The sequence below is a fragment of the Podarcis raffonei genome, chromosome 2 (assembly GCF_027172205.1).
Source record: "Podarcis raffonei isolate rPodRaf1 chromosome 2, rPodRaf1.pri, whole genome shotgun sequence".
Lineage (NCBI taxonomy): Eukaryota > Metazoa > Chordata > Lepidosauria > Squamata > Lacertidae > Podarcis > Podarcis raffonei.
In genome coordinates, this window is record NC_070603.1 from 61,319,688 (window position 1) to 61,336,883 (window position 17,196).

General features: G+C 43.1%; 1 protein-coding gene across 3 annotated transcripts; it reads right to left on the minus strand.

Moving 5' to 3' along the window:
• Positions 1-610: 610 nt before the first annotated feature.
• On the minus strand, positions 611-11,434 carry NME5 (NME/NM23 family member 5). Of its 3 annotated transcripts, none has more exons than XM_053376917.1 (6): positions 11,290-11,434; positions 10,106-10,267; positions 6,629-6,834; positions 5,226-5,326; positions 1,607-1,725; positions 611-1,073 (listed from the first exon to the last, which is right to left on the minus strand). In XM_053376917.1, the coding sequence occupies exons 2-6, from the start codon at positions 10,232-10,234 to the stop codon at positions 993-995; spliced, it is 636 nt and encodes a 211-aa protein (XP_053232892.1). In that variant the 5' UTR covers positions 10,235-10,267; positions 11,290-11,434; the 3' UTR covers positions 611-992. The 3 variants fall into 3 exon arrangements, with proteins under 3 accessions (XP_053232892.1, XP_053232894.1, XP_053232893.1); XM_053376919.1 differs by lacking the exon at positions 11,290-11,434 and adding an exon at positions 11,025-11,118; XM_053376918.1 differs by lacking the exon at positions 11,290-11,434 and adding an exon at positions 10,968-11,089.
• Between the last annotated feature and the right edge of the window lie 5,762 nt (positions 11,435-17,196).

Sequence of the window (17,196 nt, forward strand, 5' to 3'; positions counted from 1 at the left end):
ATGGCTATTAATAAACATTGGGATAAAGATGACACAGGTGGCTTCATTGGGGAGGAGGAATTGAAGAAAAATCATCAACCTCCCCATTTCATTAGCAAAGGTGTCTTCCTGGATCTGGGAGTATAAGGGCACAATTGGATTTAACCCATATATTTTAGATTGGTGTAAATATATAATAAACTTCAGTTGGAAATAGTCATTAGAGTGTTTGTGTGCAAGGCCTACTGCACAGTTAGTGTAGGAGGCTTGAATATATTGTGATATATACATAATTTGTTTTAAAGCAAGTGTATAAACAGCAGCTATGTGCTCAAATCTTTAGAATAATTCTTTTTTTGTGTTACATAAAATTGATTGAATCTTCCATTGTTGTCATTCCTGAAGTTTTACAATTCTAGATTTTTGCAGGTCATCAGAGACTAAAATTAAACAGAGGAACTACTTTGGGTGGAAAGAGCTCTCCTGGGTCCAATCAAGGGCCCATCTAGGACAGTCTCCTGTTTTCCACAGTGGCCAACCATATGCCTTGAGGAAAGCAACAAATTGGGCAGGGGGTGGGCAGTAGCTCTGCTCTGTTATTTCTTTGAATAAACATATTTGACTTTGAATAAACACTGGGACTCAAGATGTTATTGCACAAATTGTCGGTCAAGTGTAACATCTGCAAAGAGCTGTACAAATTGAAACAACAACTGGTTAACAGCAGTATAAATGAAAAGAAGTCACCTCTCAGCTGATCACAAACCCAAAAGCAATTGTGGATAATTTACTTTAACCCAACTTTTACATTATTTGACATCCATTGTTTGCTACAAATGGTTCTTTATTCAAGTTCCAAATATAGATATATTTATATACTATTTTCAAACTATTTATTTCATGTTAATATTAATAAGAAATGCAAAAGTCAGTAGTCGGCAAAATCTAAATAATTATGTTTTTGACTGACAGTCTCCCAAGAGTTTCAACATCTTGCAATTGACTTTTCCTCCTTAAGGTTCCTCTATTATCACATTATGTCGCAATTTAGGTGTGTTGGGATTATGTTCAATTAGCCAATCAGCCAGCCATGTCTATAGAAGAAAATAATGAAGAAACAGGTTATCTTCAATTTCATTTCAATATGAACAAAAGATTTGCTGATTGGAAGAATTCAAATCCTACATCTCTGCATATCGAATGTCACTCAGAATGAACCCAATTTACCCAGTTTCCCTAAATAATTCCCATTTCCTCAACTGATTCTTAAAAGGGGAACTCTTCTTAAAACCAATAAACTTTGCTTCCAATGATTCTCACCTTTGGGTTGTTTTTTTTAATGAACCTGTTTGTCTGAGGAGTTGAGGAAGGAGGCAGGCAGTCTAGACTGCTCCTTACATGCAAAGAATAACTGATCATGGGTATTCTGGCTTAATGGATCCAGACTAAATATGCAGATAGAGAAGTACTGCTCTTATCTGCTGTCAATTTTTCTTTTGCATTCCCATTCTTGATACCACATAGGCATGCCTCATAGGCAGTGGGGGTGGAATTAGGTCCCCCCACACCAACCTGAGGCCATCAATTGTGTTCTAGGCATGATAGTGGCAGTCATTTTGATACATACAAAAGGATCTGCTGGTTTCCTCTTGCACAGTTCCGTAAGTCCTTTCAGCAGGGTGGGGGTGACATAAAGGCTCAGGTAATCCTTAGCAGCTTGCCCAACTGGGATTGGTTCAATAATCACTAGGAAAAGAAATTACATATTTTACTGCCAACGTATTGAACAAGATTCAGCTAAAGAGCCCTGCTAGTGGAAACCTGTGGCAAGCACTTCTGCTAGCACAAGAAGACTTCTTTCTTCTTTCCCTGCTCCCCAAAGTGGCTCTGGAAAAGCCCGAGGAGGCAGATCACTTCACCAGGCAAGGAGAAACGCTTGTGCTGACAGAGCAATCGACTTAGCACAATGTTGAATTCCTCCCACAGATATAAAAATATATAATCTATTACCTTCAAATGTTGAACCTATTTTATGCTTGTTCTCTATAGTTATTAGCAATTAAGCTATTTTATGTCTCACAAAACAATGCAGAGAACAGATACAGTGTGTTGCTCCCAATGTCATTCAGCACGAAACTTTACTGAATTCATTGGCGCATCACATAATGAAGTTGTTCTACAGAAACAAATAATAACAGCTGACCTTGGGATAGTGGTGGGGAAAGCTATCCTAAGCCACCTCTAATTCATTAGATAATGAACAAAGGCATTTCCAGATGGTCAGTTTCTAACATGATAAATGTGTAGTTAGTTGTTGTTGTTTAGTCGTTTAGTCGTGTCCGACTCTTCGTGACCCCATGGACCAGAGCACGCCAGGCACTCCTGTCTTCCACTGCCTCCCGCAGTTCGGTCAGACTCATGTTTGTAGCTTCAAGAACACTGTCCAACCATCTCGTCCTTTGTCGTCCCCTTCTCCTTGTGCCCTCCATCTTTCCCAACATCAGGGTCTTTTCCAGGGAGTCTTCTCTTCTCATGAGGTGGCCAAAGTATTGGAGCCTCAGCTTCACGATCTGTCCTTCCAGTGAGCACTCAGGGCTGATTTCCTTCAGAATGGAGAGGTTTGATCTTCTTGCAGTCCATGGGACTCTCAAGAGTCTCCTCCAGCACCATAATTCAAAAGCATCAATTCTTCGGCGATCAGCCTTCTTTATGGTCCAGCTCTCACTTCCATACATCACTACTGGGAAAACCATGGCTTTAACTATGGAGTAGTTAGTACTCACTGGCTATATGAGATCTTTCAAATGGTTCAGATTATGTTCCCCTGCCCCCAGACTCTGTTCAGATAACAAGATTGGAAGTAGACCTCATACTCATGGAGTGGAATGTCTGAATTAGAAGAGCCCATCCTAAGAGCCCAGCTGGATCAGACCAAAGTCTAGCATCCTGTTCTCACAACTGCCAGCCAGATGTCCATGGGAGCTCACAGCAGGACCTGAGTGTGAGCGTATTCTCTTCCCTTGTGACCCCCAGAAACTGGAGGCATACTGCTTTCAACAGTGGAGGACAATAGCCATCATGGTTAGTAGACATTGATCACTTTAACCTCTGTGAATTTGTCTAATCTTTTGAGAACTGTCCAAGCTCGTGGCCACTGCTTCATCTTGTGGGAGAATTCCATAGTTTAACTATGTACTGTGTGAAGGACTTTATTTCATCTGTCATGAATCTTTCAACATTGTTTTGTTGGAGGACCCCAAATTCTAGTATTATGAGTGGGACAAACTTCTCTCCATCTACTTTCTCCACACCGCATATAATCCCATGCACCTCTGTCATGTTCCACCCTTTTTCTAAACTCATTAAATCCTCAAATGTTGTAAGCTTTCCAGGCTCTTGAATTGTCTGCCCCTTTCTGAAGCTTTCCCAGTTCTATGGCATCCTTTTCGAGGTAAGGCAACTAGAAGTGTACAGATGTGATCATACCACAGATTTGTATGATGGCTTTATCATACAGGCAGTTTTATTTTCAGTCCCTTTTCTAATAATCCTATGCACATTGGGTCAACATCTTAATTCAGCTATCCACTATGACTCCCAAGGTCTCACTCCTGGTCAGTCACCACCATTTCTGACCCCATGATCTATATGTGGTATTATTCCCCCCCCCATATGCATCACTTGTTTACATTGAATTGCATTTGCCATTTACCACACATTCACTCAGTTTGCAGAGTTCCTTTTGCAGTGCTTCTTGATGGCTTTCTGTTTTAACCATGCCAAACAATGTGGTATCATCAGCAAACTTGGCACCTTGCTGCTCACCTCTAACTCTAGTTCATTTATGAATAAAATAACAACACAGTTCCCCATACCAATCCTTGAGGGCTCCATTTTCTACTGTTTATCTTATCTCCAGTGCCATTTATTATTTACATGAAGCCACTGGGAGCGGTCATTGGGAGTTTGGGGGCAAGGTGTTATCAGTATGATGATGACATTTAGCTCTATTTCTCCATAATATCTTAATCAGGAGAGGCCTTGCAGGCCCTGGGCCATTGCCTGATTACAGTGGTGAAATGGATGAGGAAAAATAAGCTGAGCCTGAATCCTGGCAAGACCGAGGCACTGTGGCTGAGAAGTTCCTCACTATCCTGCCATTTCAAGAACCTCAATATAGTTTTCCTGTTGAATGTGAAAATAACTGAAAATCTGGTTGTTAACATTCATCTAAACAAAAACTGCAAAGCTTCAGGTAGCATGAACACAGCACATGGATAGACCCTAGATTTGTTTATCTTATTAAAAGACCTTAAGGCTAAAGGAGTCATAGGGGCTGATTCTTTAGCACACTGTTGATACAGGACAAAGCTGATTGGGGTTATCTACTTTGGAACTTGTATCAAAGGGAAGGATTAACATATAATCTATCCAATTTATAAGAGAAAACGTATTTTATCTCCAGGGGAGTTGCTAGCGCCAGCCACATGAAAGACTTCTACTATTCTATGGGACATCTTTTAAAAATGCTTGAATCATAAATATTGTCTGACATACACAAACCGTACCAGATTTGAGAAGCTCAGAAATTACAAAAATGCTTCCATCTGAAGCTGTAAAGCCGACAAAGCCAATATAGGGCTTCCAGATGTTGTTGGACTTCAACTCCCATCAACCCCAGCCAGCATGACAAAAGGTCAAGAATGATGGGAGGTGTAGCTCAGCAACATGTTGGCTACTTCTTCCACAAAAGGTCAAATATAATTCTTTGCTTGCTTACAAAAAAACCCAGGCAGACACACATACTCAGCAAGGCACATTATTTTGCAGTATGGCTTTGCAAAGGAATGGGGAACTTGTGGCCCTGTGGGACTCCAGGTTCCATCACTCCTGACTGGTGGCTAGACCTGGGCAATGTATTGATACATCGCCTGGGACTAGTATGAGGGGCAGAATGCGATGGCAGCTTCACTCACCAGTATATTGTGAGTGAAAGCACTGCCGCTCCTGAGTCCCTCTGCCACCAGCGCCCTGAGGGAAAAACAAGCTGTAGCGGTGGCTGTTTCACCAGCAATATACCGCTGAGTGAAATCGCCATCCCAGCTCTGTCCTCATACCAGTGCAGAGGGAGAAACATGCCGCGCTAAAAGGTAGACTATATTTGAATGAGGCAGGTGTGGAGGGAGGGAGAGAACAGATGGTTTTCCTCTACATAATGCTAATTCTAGATGGCAATAATTAGGTACCTTCAGGAAACATGAACCGGATCTCTCTTTCAGCTGAGGAAAAGCTGGTACTGCCATGAAGTCCATTCCTTAGATCATCTGTCCCATAAATTGCTCTTAAGCTACAAACCATAGAGACGTGTTAATATATTCAGTCACTGATATAATAATAAACTTCTAATTAACATGTTTAATTGGGTTTTTTAATATACAAAATAACTTGGTCTATTAAATTGAAAAAAATGTGCATAAAAATAATAAGTCACGTATATAACATAAAGGTTGCCTCTCCTACTTCACTCCATTATTACTCTGCTCCTTTCTCCAAGAGCAATCAACCTATAGATGTATCCTAGAAGTATAGGTGGCACAGACTGGTTGGGCTGACTGTATCTAGGCCTTACATGCCTGGACTTGAATTTGCTAAATATGTTTGATCTGGAAGTCGAGAGGCAGCTGGGATACGATAGAACCAAGGTTCTTGATGGAGGGGAGCCATGCCTGTAGAATACCCCCACCCTCTGCCGGTAGAAAACCATTTGCCTGGTACAGACATCCCAATGGGCAGAGGTTACATCTGTTGCCAAATTGCCTGGCAGAATGCCCCTGAAAGGGTATGCAAGCAGGGGGAGAGGTGTGCTTGGTCCCATCAAAGCCCCACTCAAAGCCAAAACTAGGTGGATCTTTTGCCAATGAAAAGGCTGGCAGAAGTGGAAACAATGGGCAGGCCTGATTTGGGAATAACCAACCCCACCCTTGCTGACAATAGGATGGGAGTGCCCTTGGATGCAGCAGAGCACCGTGGCCAATCAATGCACAGTGGCACATAAACCCTGGATATATAAACCCTTCATGTGTCAAATGCATAGATACAAACACAAATTGTGGTGTGTGGATGGCCGCAGGGAGTGTGGTGACTGTGCTCTTGGAATCCTGTTGTGGCTATGTGCTTTGTTTATGGTGTCACGCTGAAGCACGTGAGACGTGTATGTGTTGCTATTGAGGCAGTTGTGTTGGATGTGGTGGGCATGCTTGCTGGGTGGTGTGTTTAGATTGGCGGCTGCTGGTGGAATTGCTATGGATGCCATGGACACGTCTTTGTGGCATCTACTGAGCTTTGGGGCTTTCCCCTGGCTATGGCCCCAGCAACTAACACGGTTAGGAGGTAGTGGTGTTTGCGCTGGCAGTTTGTCAGTGGTCACAATGCATGATGGAGTCCCATAATTTGATTTGCTCTGCCTGTAAACCTTAAAAAATGAATTTGCGATAAGCTGGCCTTGTGAATTATTTCGAACTTCACTGTCACAACCCTACACCCATTTTGTAAAAGAGCGGTTAAAACACTGAAAATATTACATCCATTAACTTCAGCTGGACTATTTGGGGGTAGGTGGTTTGTAAGTCCTGTGAATGGTGTACTTTACCTGTCAGGAAAATTTTCCCTGGCTACTATGGTATTTGAGGGCCCAAGAAGGTCTTTCCAATATGAGATACCATTATGCCGAGCGAGAACCATCGCAACTAAAGGTCCAGAACTCATATAAGATGTTAAGTTAGGAAAGAACATTTTTCCATATTGTTCAACATAGAAGTTGCTACACTGCTCTGGGCTTAGTTGGAGCTTTCGTTTCTGAAAAAAGAAAGAGAAAGAGGGGAAGAGAAATAGCTCCTTAAAACCATTGTTCCAAGATAATAAAGCACTACAGTTAGCATTAACATATCTTATTACTTAAGTATTGGGTTTATGGGGTGCTAGCGGAGGGGTAGTACTTCTCATGGGGGACACGTCATGTTTCTTCTGGGATAGTTTGTCCACCTTTGGTCCCCACCTTCCACTCAGCTCTCACCTGTGGCTCCTAAAAACTGTCAACATGCGACTGCCACATCATGGAAAATGGCTTCAACTAGCTGGCTAATCCATGTGAGAGCAACTGATGGGTCAAAAAACCCTTGGTGAGTTAGGGACTTCACCTGCATGTGAAGACAGGCTCTGGCAGATTGAGCAGGTGGGATTAACACAACAATATAGAAGGCAGATTCTGCACATGCTGTAGAGGGAAGTCAGGGCTCATCTACCTGTAGGTAGCCCATCTAGGAAAAGGAAAACTCTGATTCTAAACCTCTGCTGCCTTTTGCTATATCTTTGGGAGAAATCCAGAGTGGAGACTCTAAGACGGTGATATGGTGCCTTGTATGTCTTTTTCCAGCAATTCCGGCAGCCAAGCTGATACCAAACATATCACTCTGCTTTCCTTTGGACTACATCAGCAAGGCTGAGCGGGGGTCTTGTCTGGGCAGCCCAGGACCTCAGGCTGGCACCCCAGGGAGGTCACTTGGATGCTGCTAATGCAGCAGTTTGATTTCAACCCTGGAGACGCACTCTCAAGACAGACAAATGGCGGCAAGCATTGGTCTTTAATTTCCAGAAATCTCTTTTCCAGAGCCAGGCCTACAAGTGAGGAGACCACCTCAGGCAACATGAGGGGAAGCAGTGGCCTCCTGGCTGTTCATCCTAAGTTCCCTCACCCCAAGCCATTCCCCTCTGACAGAGCTGCGTATGCTATGCAACCTGCTGCATGGCCCACCTAAACTAGCCTGAAGTGCTGGGGAAGATGCTACCCCTTCACAATTGTGAAAGTAAGATTCAGCTGCCAGTCCAGTCAGTTGCCAGTACATGGAATGGGGAGCAGATGCTTTCTTGTCCTTACTCTAGGCAGCAAAAGGCCCTGCTTTCCCTACTTCTACAGTACACAGCCTGATACCTGCCTTAGGCTCAAAAGTGAAGGGAGGAAAGAAAAATGCAGACAAGACTGTGCTTGAGATCTTGATCAATGGACGCCACCTGGAGTTCAATGGAGGAATTACCAATGATCCAGTTTTGGGCCTTTAATACTATTGATGTTGATCACAGGGTGCTGGTGACCTTGGCAAAGGGACTGGATTATTCCCACCTCTCCCTGCATGGTTCCCTTTCATGTTTACTACGTTTGGCCTGAACCACACAAGCTGTTCCACATGAAAAGCAATTTCTGTGAAGCAGCTCCCTACAAGGTTGTGGCAATTTCCCTATTTTATCACATCACCACAAATTCTCTTTTTCAAGCATTTGTGGACCTACTTCATACAACTATCCTGCAGCAAGTTTCGTGCAGTTGCACTTCTAAGCAGCTAAGCCACATGGTGCTGGTATAAATCAGGCCAATATGAGGCAATTTGGTAAGCCTGTTTGGAAATATGGAGTCCAATGCCACCAGTAAGTTGATGAATGACGATACCCAGATCTCTTTATTTTTCCTCTAAAAGATAGAGCACCTGCTTTCCGCAGTGAAAGTGCAAGGTTCAGTCCTTGGCATCTCCAGGTAGGATTAAAAAAGACACTCATGACTGAAACCCTGGAGAACCACTGTCACTCGGTGTTGAAAATTCTGAGCTAAGTAGACCAGTGGTCTAACTTGTCTCATCTAATATCATAGGAGGATCTGTAAGCAGTTGTGGTTGGAGTTTTTCCCAACATCAGTTTTTCTACAGAAAGGGTCAATCCATTCTCAATATTCACATTATCTGATACAAATCAAACATATTAATTCAACTCAGCTCTCTTGGCTCATGGTAAGTTTTCTTTTCTTTGTAATAAAGCATATTGCTGTTCAAATTTTGTGCTAGTATAACAAGTGAAATATACTAAGAAGAAATATTTTGGGAAGAACAATGATTAACTACTTGTTTGCAAAATTGAAACGGCATGTTTTTTCTTAAAATGAGACTAAGCTGTGCAATAGCGACATCAAGTGGCCAGTTTCAAACATTAGTTTGTTATTACAATACAGTATTTCCCCTATGGAAGCAGCATTAAGTTTTAGCAGTCTTAGCCGACAGCAAACATCTGCCAACACATTTGAACAACAAAAATATTTGTTATGATGATGTGTGAATGATGGTGTATAATGAGTCTGAACTGGTGTTCACCTATTTTGAGTTTGAGTACTGTGAGACAGAAGCATGTTAATTTGGCATGAAGGTTGCTTCTAGACAGGTGCTGATTGTGGGATAGGTGCTGCTGGGTGCATGCACGTTTTTTGCTGCATCTGAACAATGTCTGTGATATCAAAGTCCTAGCCCATATCTTGCACACACACCCATTTAATTTGGTTTCATCATTTCTACAGAAAATCCAGTATTAAAAAAAAGAACTGATGCCAATAACCTGTTTGTTATATCTGAACAATTTGTTTAAGTCACTGCCTTGAAGAAACCATAAAAGTCTGGAGGTAGCGGAGAAAACCAGGTACAGTGGTACCTTGGTTTACAAACTTAATCCATTCCAGAAGTCCGTTCTTAAACCAAAGTGTTCTTAAACCAAGACATGCTTTCTCACAGCAGTGGGGGACTCAATTTACACTCAACAGGAAGCGGAACATGTTCTGCTTCCAAGGCAAAGTTCACAAACCAAAACACCTACTTCTGGGTTTGCAGCATTCTTAATCCAAGTTGTTCATAAACTAAGCTGTTTTTAAACCAAGGTACCACTGTACTGGCTTCAGCTGGCAGGGCTGTCTACCACTGCGCAGGAAGGATCCTGACTTTTGATATTTCATTGTTATTGATTAATACATTTTCACTGATGTTGCTTATAAGTCACCTGCAAAGGTTATATCCTAGAAGGCAAGATATAAATACATAATATGAATAAACAAATAAACAAAAGCATATTCTAAGTATACAATGTTCTACTTGAACACAAAACTATTTGTTTATTATAGAGATTATAGAGACTGCTTGACTAGCAGATAAAAAGCATAATTTTGAATCAGGGCAAGGACCTTGTAATTATATGATTTGCTAATTTTAAACACACTTTGATTTACACTTGACTACATGAAACGTCTTTCTTTTCAGGTTACCTGAACAATGGTGAATCCAGATCTGAGAATTATATCTTCTATTTCTTCTTCTTTGTTGATGATATCTGGTTTAATGATTGCCAGGGTTCTTTCAACATAAATCTGAGGATCGGGCATTAATGCCTGCATCTTGGCAATTAAAATCCAAGTCCTCTTCTCTCACTGAAATGATAACATATGTTAAGGCCACTACATTTTACTCTCTAGCCAGGAGGGTGAATTAATATTCACCTGGCCACTTCAGGGTAATTACAGCACTCCCAAAATTACATTCTCCTCCACCAACCAGTCTGAACACACAACCCAATCCTATGTGTGTATTTTACTTGGAAGTAAGCCCTGCTGGAGGAGACTCTTGAGAGTCCCATGGACTGCAAGAAGATCAAACCGATCCATTCTTAAGGAAATCAGCCCTGAGTGCTCACTGGAAGGACAGATCGTGAAGCTGAGGCTCCAATACTTTGGCCACCTCATGAGAAGAAAAGCCTGGAAAAGACCCTGATGTTGGGAAAGACTGAGGGCACAAGGAGAAGGGGACGACAGAGGACGAGATGGTTGGACAGTGTTCTCGAAGCTACTAACATGAGTTTGATCAAACTGCGGGAGGCAGTGGAAGACAGAAGTGCCTGGCGTGCTCTGGTCCATGGGGTCACGAAGACTCGGACACGACTAAACGACTAAACAACAACAAGCCCTGCTCAATCCCAGCAAAATAGGTCTGGGGCTCCTGCCTCAATGCTGCCGCTCTTTTAATGGTTTTGTGAGCAGCTGCTTAACAGCCAGAGACCACCCGGCTCCCCTCACCGAGTTACAGAGCTGCAAAAAAAGGGGTCGCCAGCAGTTAACTTGCAATCTTACTCGCCTCTGTGCATAACAAGCTGCCCATTGTGGATCCAGACCCAATCCTATGCATGCTCACTTGGGAATAAATCCCGCTATATTGGGGGCAGAGCGGGGCTACTTCTCGGTTACGATGCGCAAGATTTATATTCTCTCTCTCTCTCTCTCTCTCTCTCTCCCTCCCCCTCTCTCTTCTTTGTCCCCTCTTCCCCTAGCGGTCGTCTCGCCCATCGTTGCTCCTCCAAGCTTCCTGGACCCGTCCATTGTGAGAACAAGGTAGCAACCCGCCCCTCCTCTGGTCACCCTGCCCCGAGGGCCAAAATGAGCAAGCTGGATGATCTCACCCCGTTATGAGGTCCCAGAGTCCCTCCTCCTCCACGCAGACGTCACTCCGACCCGCGAGGAGTCCCCTCTACGCGCTGACTGATTAGCCCAAGGAACCCCAGGCTCGGTTGCCGGGCAACGGAAGAAACCCAAGCTAAAGCCAGCACCTACGGCGGCCGACAAGGCCAGTTTGCGTCGTTCTCCTTTGACAGGCAAATGTGGTTGGAGCGACGGCCGGCCGGCTGGCCGGCCGTAACGGATGGAAGGTCTGGGCGAGTGGGATCAGTATCTGCTTAGTACGGCCGCGTTTGTAAGAACTCGATCGTTTAGCGTGGGGGCCCCGACATTTTGAAACTTCCTGCCAGGGTTTTTCAATGTGTTCTTTTCCGAAGCCATCGTTATTTAGACAAGTTTGCACAGATGTTTAGAAAATGTGTATGGGTTTTAATTTGTTTTAGCCCATTCTGCTGCTCCCTCGGCCAATAAAGCGAGATGAGCGCCGCAACCCCAGAGTCGTCCGCGACTGGACCTAATGGTCAGGGGTCCCTTTACCTTTACCTATTGCTTTCTGCATGTTTTAAATTATGGTTGTAGTGATAATTTTTTGGTAAACCACTTGCAGGTAGTTCCCCCCCCTACAATCAGTCGGTATACAAAGGTAAAGGGACCCCTGACCATTAGGTCCAGTCGTGACCGACTCTGGGATTGCGGCGCTCATCTCGCTTTATTGGCTGAGGGAGCCAGTGTACAGCTTCTGGGTCATGTGGCCAGCATGACTAAGCTGCTTCTGGCAAACCAAAGCAGCGCACAGAAACACCGTTTACCTTCCCAACGGAGCAGTACCTATTTATCTACTTGCACTTTGACGTGCTTTCGAACTGCTAGGTGGGCAGGAGCTGGGACCGAGCAACGGGAGCTCACCCCGTCCCGGGGATTCAAACCACCGACCTTCTGATCGGCAAGTCCTTTTTGTGAAATAATAATGAAATAGGTAACCGCAACATCGGTATGCAAAGGTCCTTGCTGTTCAGACCAAGCAGGGCTGCTGGGAGAGATCCCTGCCTGCAGACCCTGGAGAGGTGCTGCCTTTCAATGTAGACAATACAGTACTGAGCTAGATGGCCCCAATGATCTGATGCGGTATAAGGCAGTTCCTCAGGATCCTAACAGCTGCAGCAACAATAGTCCATGTACATGGCACTTTGTAAACAATGAGAGCATAGATCAGTCTTCCTCAACCTTTGGCCTACAACTCCCATGATCCCTAGCTAGCAGGTCAGGGATGATGGGAATTGTAGTCTCAAAACATCTGGCAGGCCGAGGTTGAGGAAGCATGGCATAGATCCTTGTCCCTAGTGTGTATGCAGCCTAAGCTTTGTTTTCTTTCTGTCTGTTTAAAGTTTTTTTTACCCTGTTCTTCAGCTGAAAAAGGCTGCCAGAACAACATATTAATTATATATCACTTTTCATCACCAAGTGACCCCAAAGCAGTTTGCATTTAAAAAATATTCAATACATTTATATGGGGCTTAATTATTTTATTTGCATTTCTAAGTGGTGCACGTAAAAAAAATAATCCATGGAAAATGGGAAAATAAAGCAGTTAAAATATCATCATCAAATACTACCTGTTCATAATATTAGTAATAATATTAGTAATAAGAGTCCCTGCTCTCAGGCTTGCAGTCTGACAGCAAAAGGAAAAGGGAGGAGACACTGGGAGCAGGGAAGCAAGTTTAGGCACTTTTTTGTTACAGAATTATGGTGGCCATGTGTCCTTCAAATGGAGGGCAGTCCTCTATTTGAAGGTGTCTTTTTTTTTGAGGTGGCGTTCGGTCCAAGCCTAGTGTAATGAGCCATAAAAAGGGAAATTAACAGTTCAACAGTTAGCACTTGGACAGCAGAATAAGCTGTCAGATCACCTGGCACACAGCTCTAATCATAGCCTTCCTCACAATGGTGAGATGTGCTGTATTTATAGTTAAATTAATCATTTCTAAATTTGCATCTATTACTATAAATTAGTACTGTATATGCAATTTTAATGCAAACCTATGTTCCTCTTTTGTACTTTTTGGTTATTCATTCCTCTTTTTTGGCATTGCATATAAGTGACCACTCTATACAACACCACAGCTCAGTTGTAGAGCATCTCTCTTGCATGCAGGGAGGACCCAAATTCAATCCCCAGCATCTTCAGGTGGGGCTAGAAAAAGCCCCTGCGCCAAACCCTGGAGAGATGCTGTCAGTCAGAGTAGACAAGTCAGCAAGATGGACAGTTGCTTTTGTAGAGTTCTTGTAGTGACCAGCTGGAATGTAAAGAGCTCAAGGAAAGGAGTTGCTGGCCTTTCAGTAGAGCAAATGAAGATGTTCTGCAGTCCCATCTCTGTCTTATAGATGTGTATAAGTTATCCTGTTGTGAATACCAGATGCTGATAGTTCTAGCTGAATTATGTTTTATCTGTTTACCATGTTTTGTCCATGCTCAGGCCTGAGTCCAGGAGCATGCCCAAACTATAAACCTGTGACTTCAGGTGGAGTGTTACTCCCATCCAGCACATGCTGGATTCCTTGTTCTGCTTTCCAGCTGACCATAGCACTTCTGTCTTATCTGGATTAAGTTGCAGTTTGTTCACCTTCATCCATTCCATTACTGATGTCGGACACCAGTTTAGAACCAAGACAGCTTCCTTGGATTTAGGAGCTGGGTGTCATTAGCATTTTCATGGGAATGTTAAATAGTATGGGGACAGAACAGAACCCTGAGGGACCCTGCAGGCCAACAAGCAAGGTGTTGAACATGTCTGTGGGAAGCCACAAGCAGGATCTGAGCACAGTATCTCTCTCTGCAGTTTCTAGCAACTGGTATTCAGAATTCTACAACTCTGTCTCTAACGGTGGAGGTAGAACATAGTTATTGTGGCTGGTAGCCGCTTATAGCCTTTGTCTCAATCTCTTTTAAAACCAAATAAGGTGATGTTCATTACTGCCTCTTATGGGAGACAATTAGTTTAACGAAGTGCTGTGTGTTTATTGTCTACAACATTGTGTATTACTGGATTGTTGTTGTTTTTTTACTTTGAGATCCATTTCAAGAGTGCTGAGGCTAGAAAGATGGATTGATTTTTTGTTTAAATAGCAAACCAAAGGCTGCACACTTGGGCACACTAACTTCAGAACTGAGTTCAATGGGGCTTACTCCCAGGTAAGTGGCATAGGACTGCATATTGAGCATGTCATTTGTCTGTTACAGCCCAAAACTTGCACATACTTACCGTACTTGAAAGTAACTTATATAAAGATCAAGGGGAGCTACTCCCTAGTAATTGTGCATGAGGGATTGTAGCCTTCAGAATTTTTTGCTTTTGCAAAAAGTAAATCCCAAGTTCAATATACAACTGAACTTGCTTCCAAGTAAATGTGCATAGGATTGCGGTCTTGCTTACCAGCAATTGAAAATTATCTAAATGTACATCTCATTACAAGAGGGCATATCCTCTAACATTTGGCCCACAAGGATATTTATACAATTCCTCCTTGCAGCCAGAAGAAACAGGAAGTGGTTGGGACATCTATGTTCCGTACTGATCTGTCAGATGCCTTAATTTATACTAATTTAATAAGCAGTTAACTGCATACCATGTATTCCATTGTTTCACAGACTATTCCAAATTATGTTTACTCAGCAGTGATACTGATTTCAGTGGAATGTATTTCCCAGTAAGTTATTTATTGTCCCATCAGCCACAGATTTTCTCCATAAAAACAAGTATTGACAGATTGCATACTACTGGCAAAGTATTTGTCACAATCTGAAGCTCAATTTTAATTTTGGCCATACAAGTCACAGGGAGACATTGATTTTTGGAGAGAATGTAAAGCCACTGCAGTCAGGTGAAAACATTTTGTCCCTTTCCCCAAAATTGGTATCACTAAAGAACCAGTTGCCTCTTCCCTAGCCAGCTAACCTCAGTTATAATTTGACAGGTTTTTAGAAAAAAGGGCTTGAAGCTAACAGGCAGTTAAACTGAATGAGCTTGCCTTGCACTAACATTCTAAGTACCTGTGTGCTTACACATATTTCAGAATAGTCTAACAGGAATATTTCTTTGAAGTGCTATTCTTTGCATACACACATTCTTCATGTCCATTGTTCTTTGCTTCCTTACCAGTTCTACAGCAAATATAGATTTGCTCACAGCAGGACACCTACCTGTGAAAAAGTGGGAGACAGGAAAGTCTTGCTGAGTTGATGGCTGCAGATGCTGTTTGCAGCAGAGACACCCCCCTCCCCCTTAGGGCTAAATCAATAGAACCTGGAGTCCTGCGTAGTTTCTGGCTTTGTGGAGACAATATGTTATGCTGACTGAAGGAAATAAGAGCAGGAAAGGAGGACAGGGCAGGGCAGGCTATGAGGTGTGAGAAAAATAAAACAGGGATAAGAATGGCTTTTCTGAGGCAGAATAATAATTATTTGTTTATTTTCAAAGCGGAGCCCAAGTGCTCTTCAAAATGTTTTATATGGGCTATAAGCATGTTATGTGTGAAAGCATTTTATATATGTAACATTTGACCTACTCACGTCAAAAGGACTTCACATTGCTCAACAAGATAGAACGCTCACTTAAGCTTCACAATATGATTGTTTTCTTCAATGAGAACATGTGTGGCACCATCCAATATGATGGCTCATCCTCAGATGCCTTGCCTATAAAGAGCAGTGTGAAACAGGGCTGTGTTCTCACCTCAACTCTCTTTGGCATATTCTTTTCCCTGGTGCTCTCATATGCCTTCAGCTTGACTGAAGACGGGGTGTACTTTCAATCAAGGAGCAACGGGGGTCTGCTCAACCTGACATGTCTCCGTGCCAAGATGAAAGTGTGGCAGGTCCTTATCCAAGAGATGTTGTTTGCAGATGACACAGCCTTGACAGCGCACTCTAAGGAAGCTGTACAGAGACTCATCAACCATTTTGCCGAATATTGCATGAAACCGAAGCCTGATGAAGACCAACATCCTGGGCCAAGATATATAGTTGCAGGCTACCTCAGTCTCAGCCAAGCAGTACACAAGATTCCAGAGATCCTGGCACTTAACCAGGGTTTATGTTTACTTTAGAAAATTAAGGCACAACCGAGGCTATAGTGTATTATGAATTACGGTTTATTTACACATATTTACAACCTGAATCCTTCAATGGAAGGGTGCAGAACATTACACCTCAAGAGTGTCTTTTGTTGCTTCCTCAACTTCAGTAAGCTTGAGTCCATGGCAGAAACCAGCCATGCTGGCAGGGACATACCTAGGGAATGGCTATGTTAGCGCTAAAATCACACCACTCCACTCTGGTTCGGAGTAGCCATGAGTCTGCTTGCCCAACCATGCACTCCCTGGGCTGTTCCTCCACTGCTCTGGGCAGTCAACATCTCCATGCCAAGGATGCAAGGGAACAGGGAAAGGGGTGCCAATACAGTTCCTTGCCAAGCACCTCTGTTCCTGGTCTCCTGGTGCAGCCTATTGCCACCTGTCACTCTGGCAACTTCAGTTTCAAAAACCTGCTGCAAAAGACACTTTTTCCTGTGATGACATCACACCCTCTGCAACTGGTTCACAAATTTAGTTATCTTCCCTTGAAGGGCTAGTGACTGGATATCAGCACCATTGTTTCTTCAATGGCCCACCCATGGCTAGCCACCACCAACCTGGCCTCATGAGGAAGTTAACTTGCTAAATTAAATAATTTATCAGTTTGCTCACCTTTTACTGAATCTAGGGATTTGGGAGGTCTTGCCACCCCATCTCCCAACATAGAGAAACATTATTTTATAACAGAGTGACATAGCTGATAATGCTGGCAAAGAGGAAATTCCTAGAATAAAGATATGCTTTATTCTGCTCCTTAGAGAGGCAACTGTGCTGAGATTGGA

Bases quoted from the DNA above. Each gene is read 5' to 3' on its own strand.
- NME5 (XM_053376917.1), bottom strand. From the start codon at position 10,234: ATGCAGGCATTAATGCCCGATCCTCAGATTTATGTTGAAAGAACCCTG. The intron at 5,327-6,628 runs GTAAAGTACACC...TATGGTTTGTAG, and splicing joins AGGGAAAATTTTCCTGACAG to CTTAAGAGCAATTTATGGGA. The intron at 1,726-5,225 runs GTACCTAATTAT...TTCTTTTCCTAG, and splicing joins CCGGTTCATGTTTCCTGAAG to TGATTATTGAACCAATCCCA.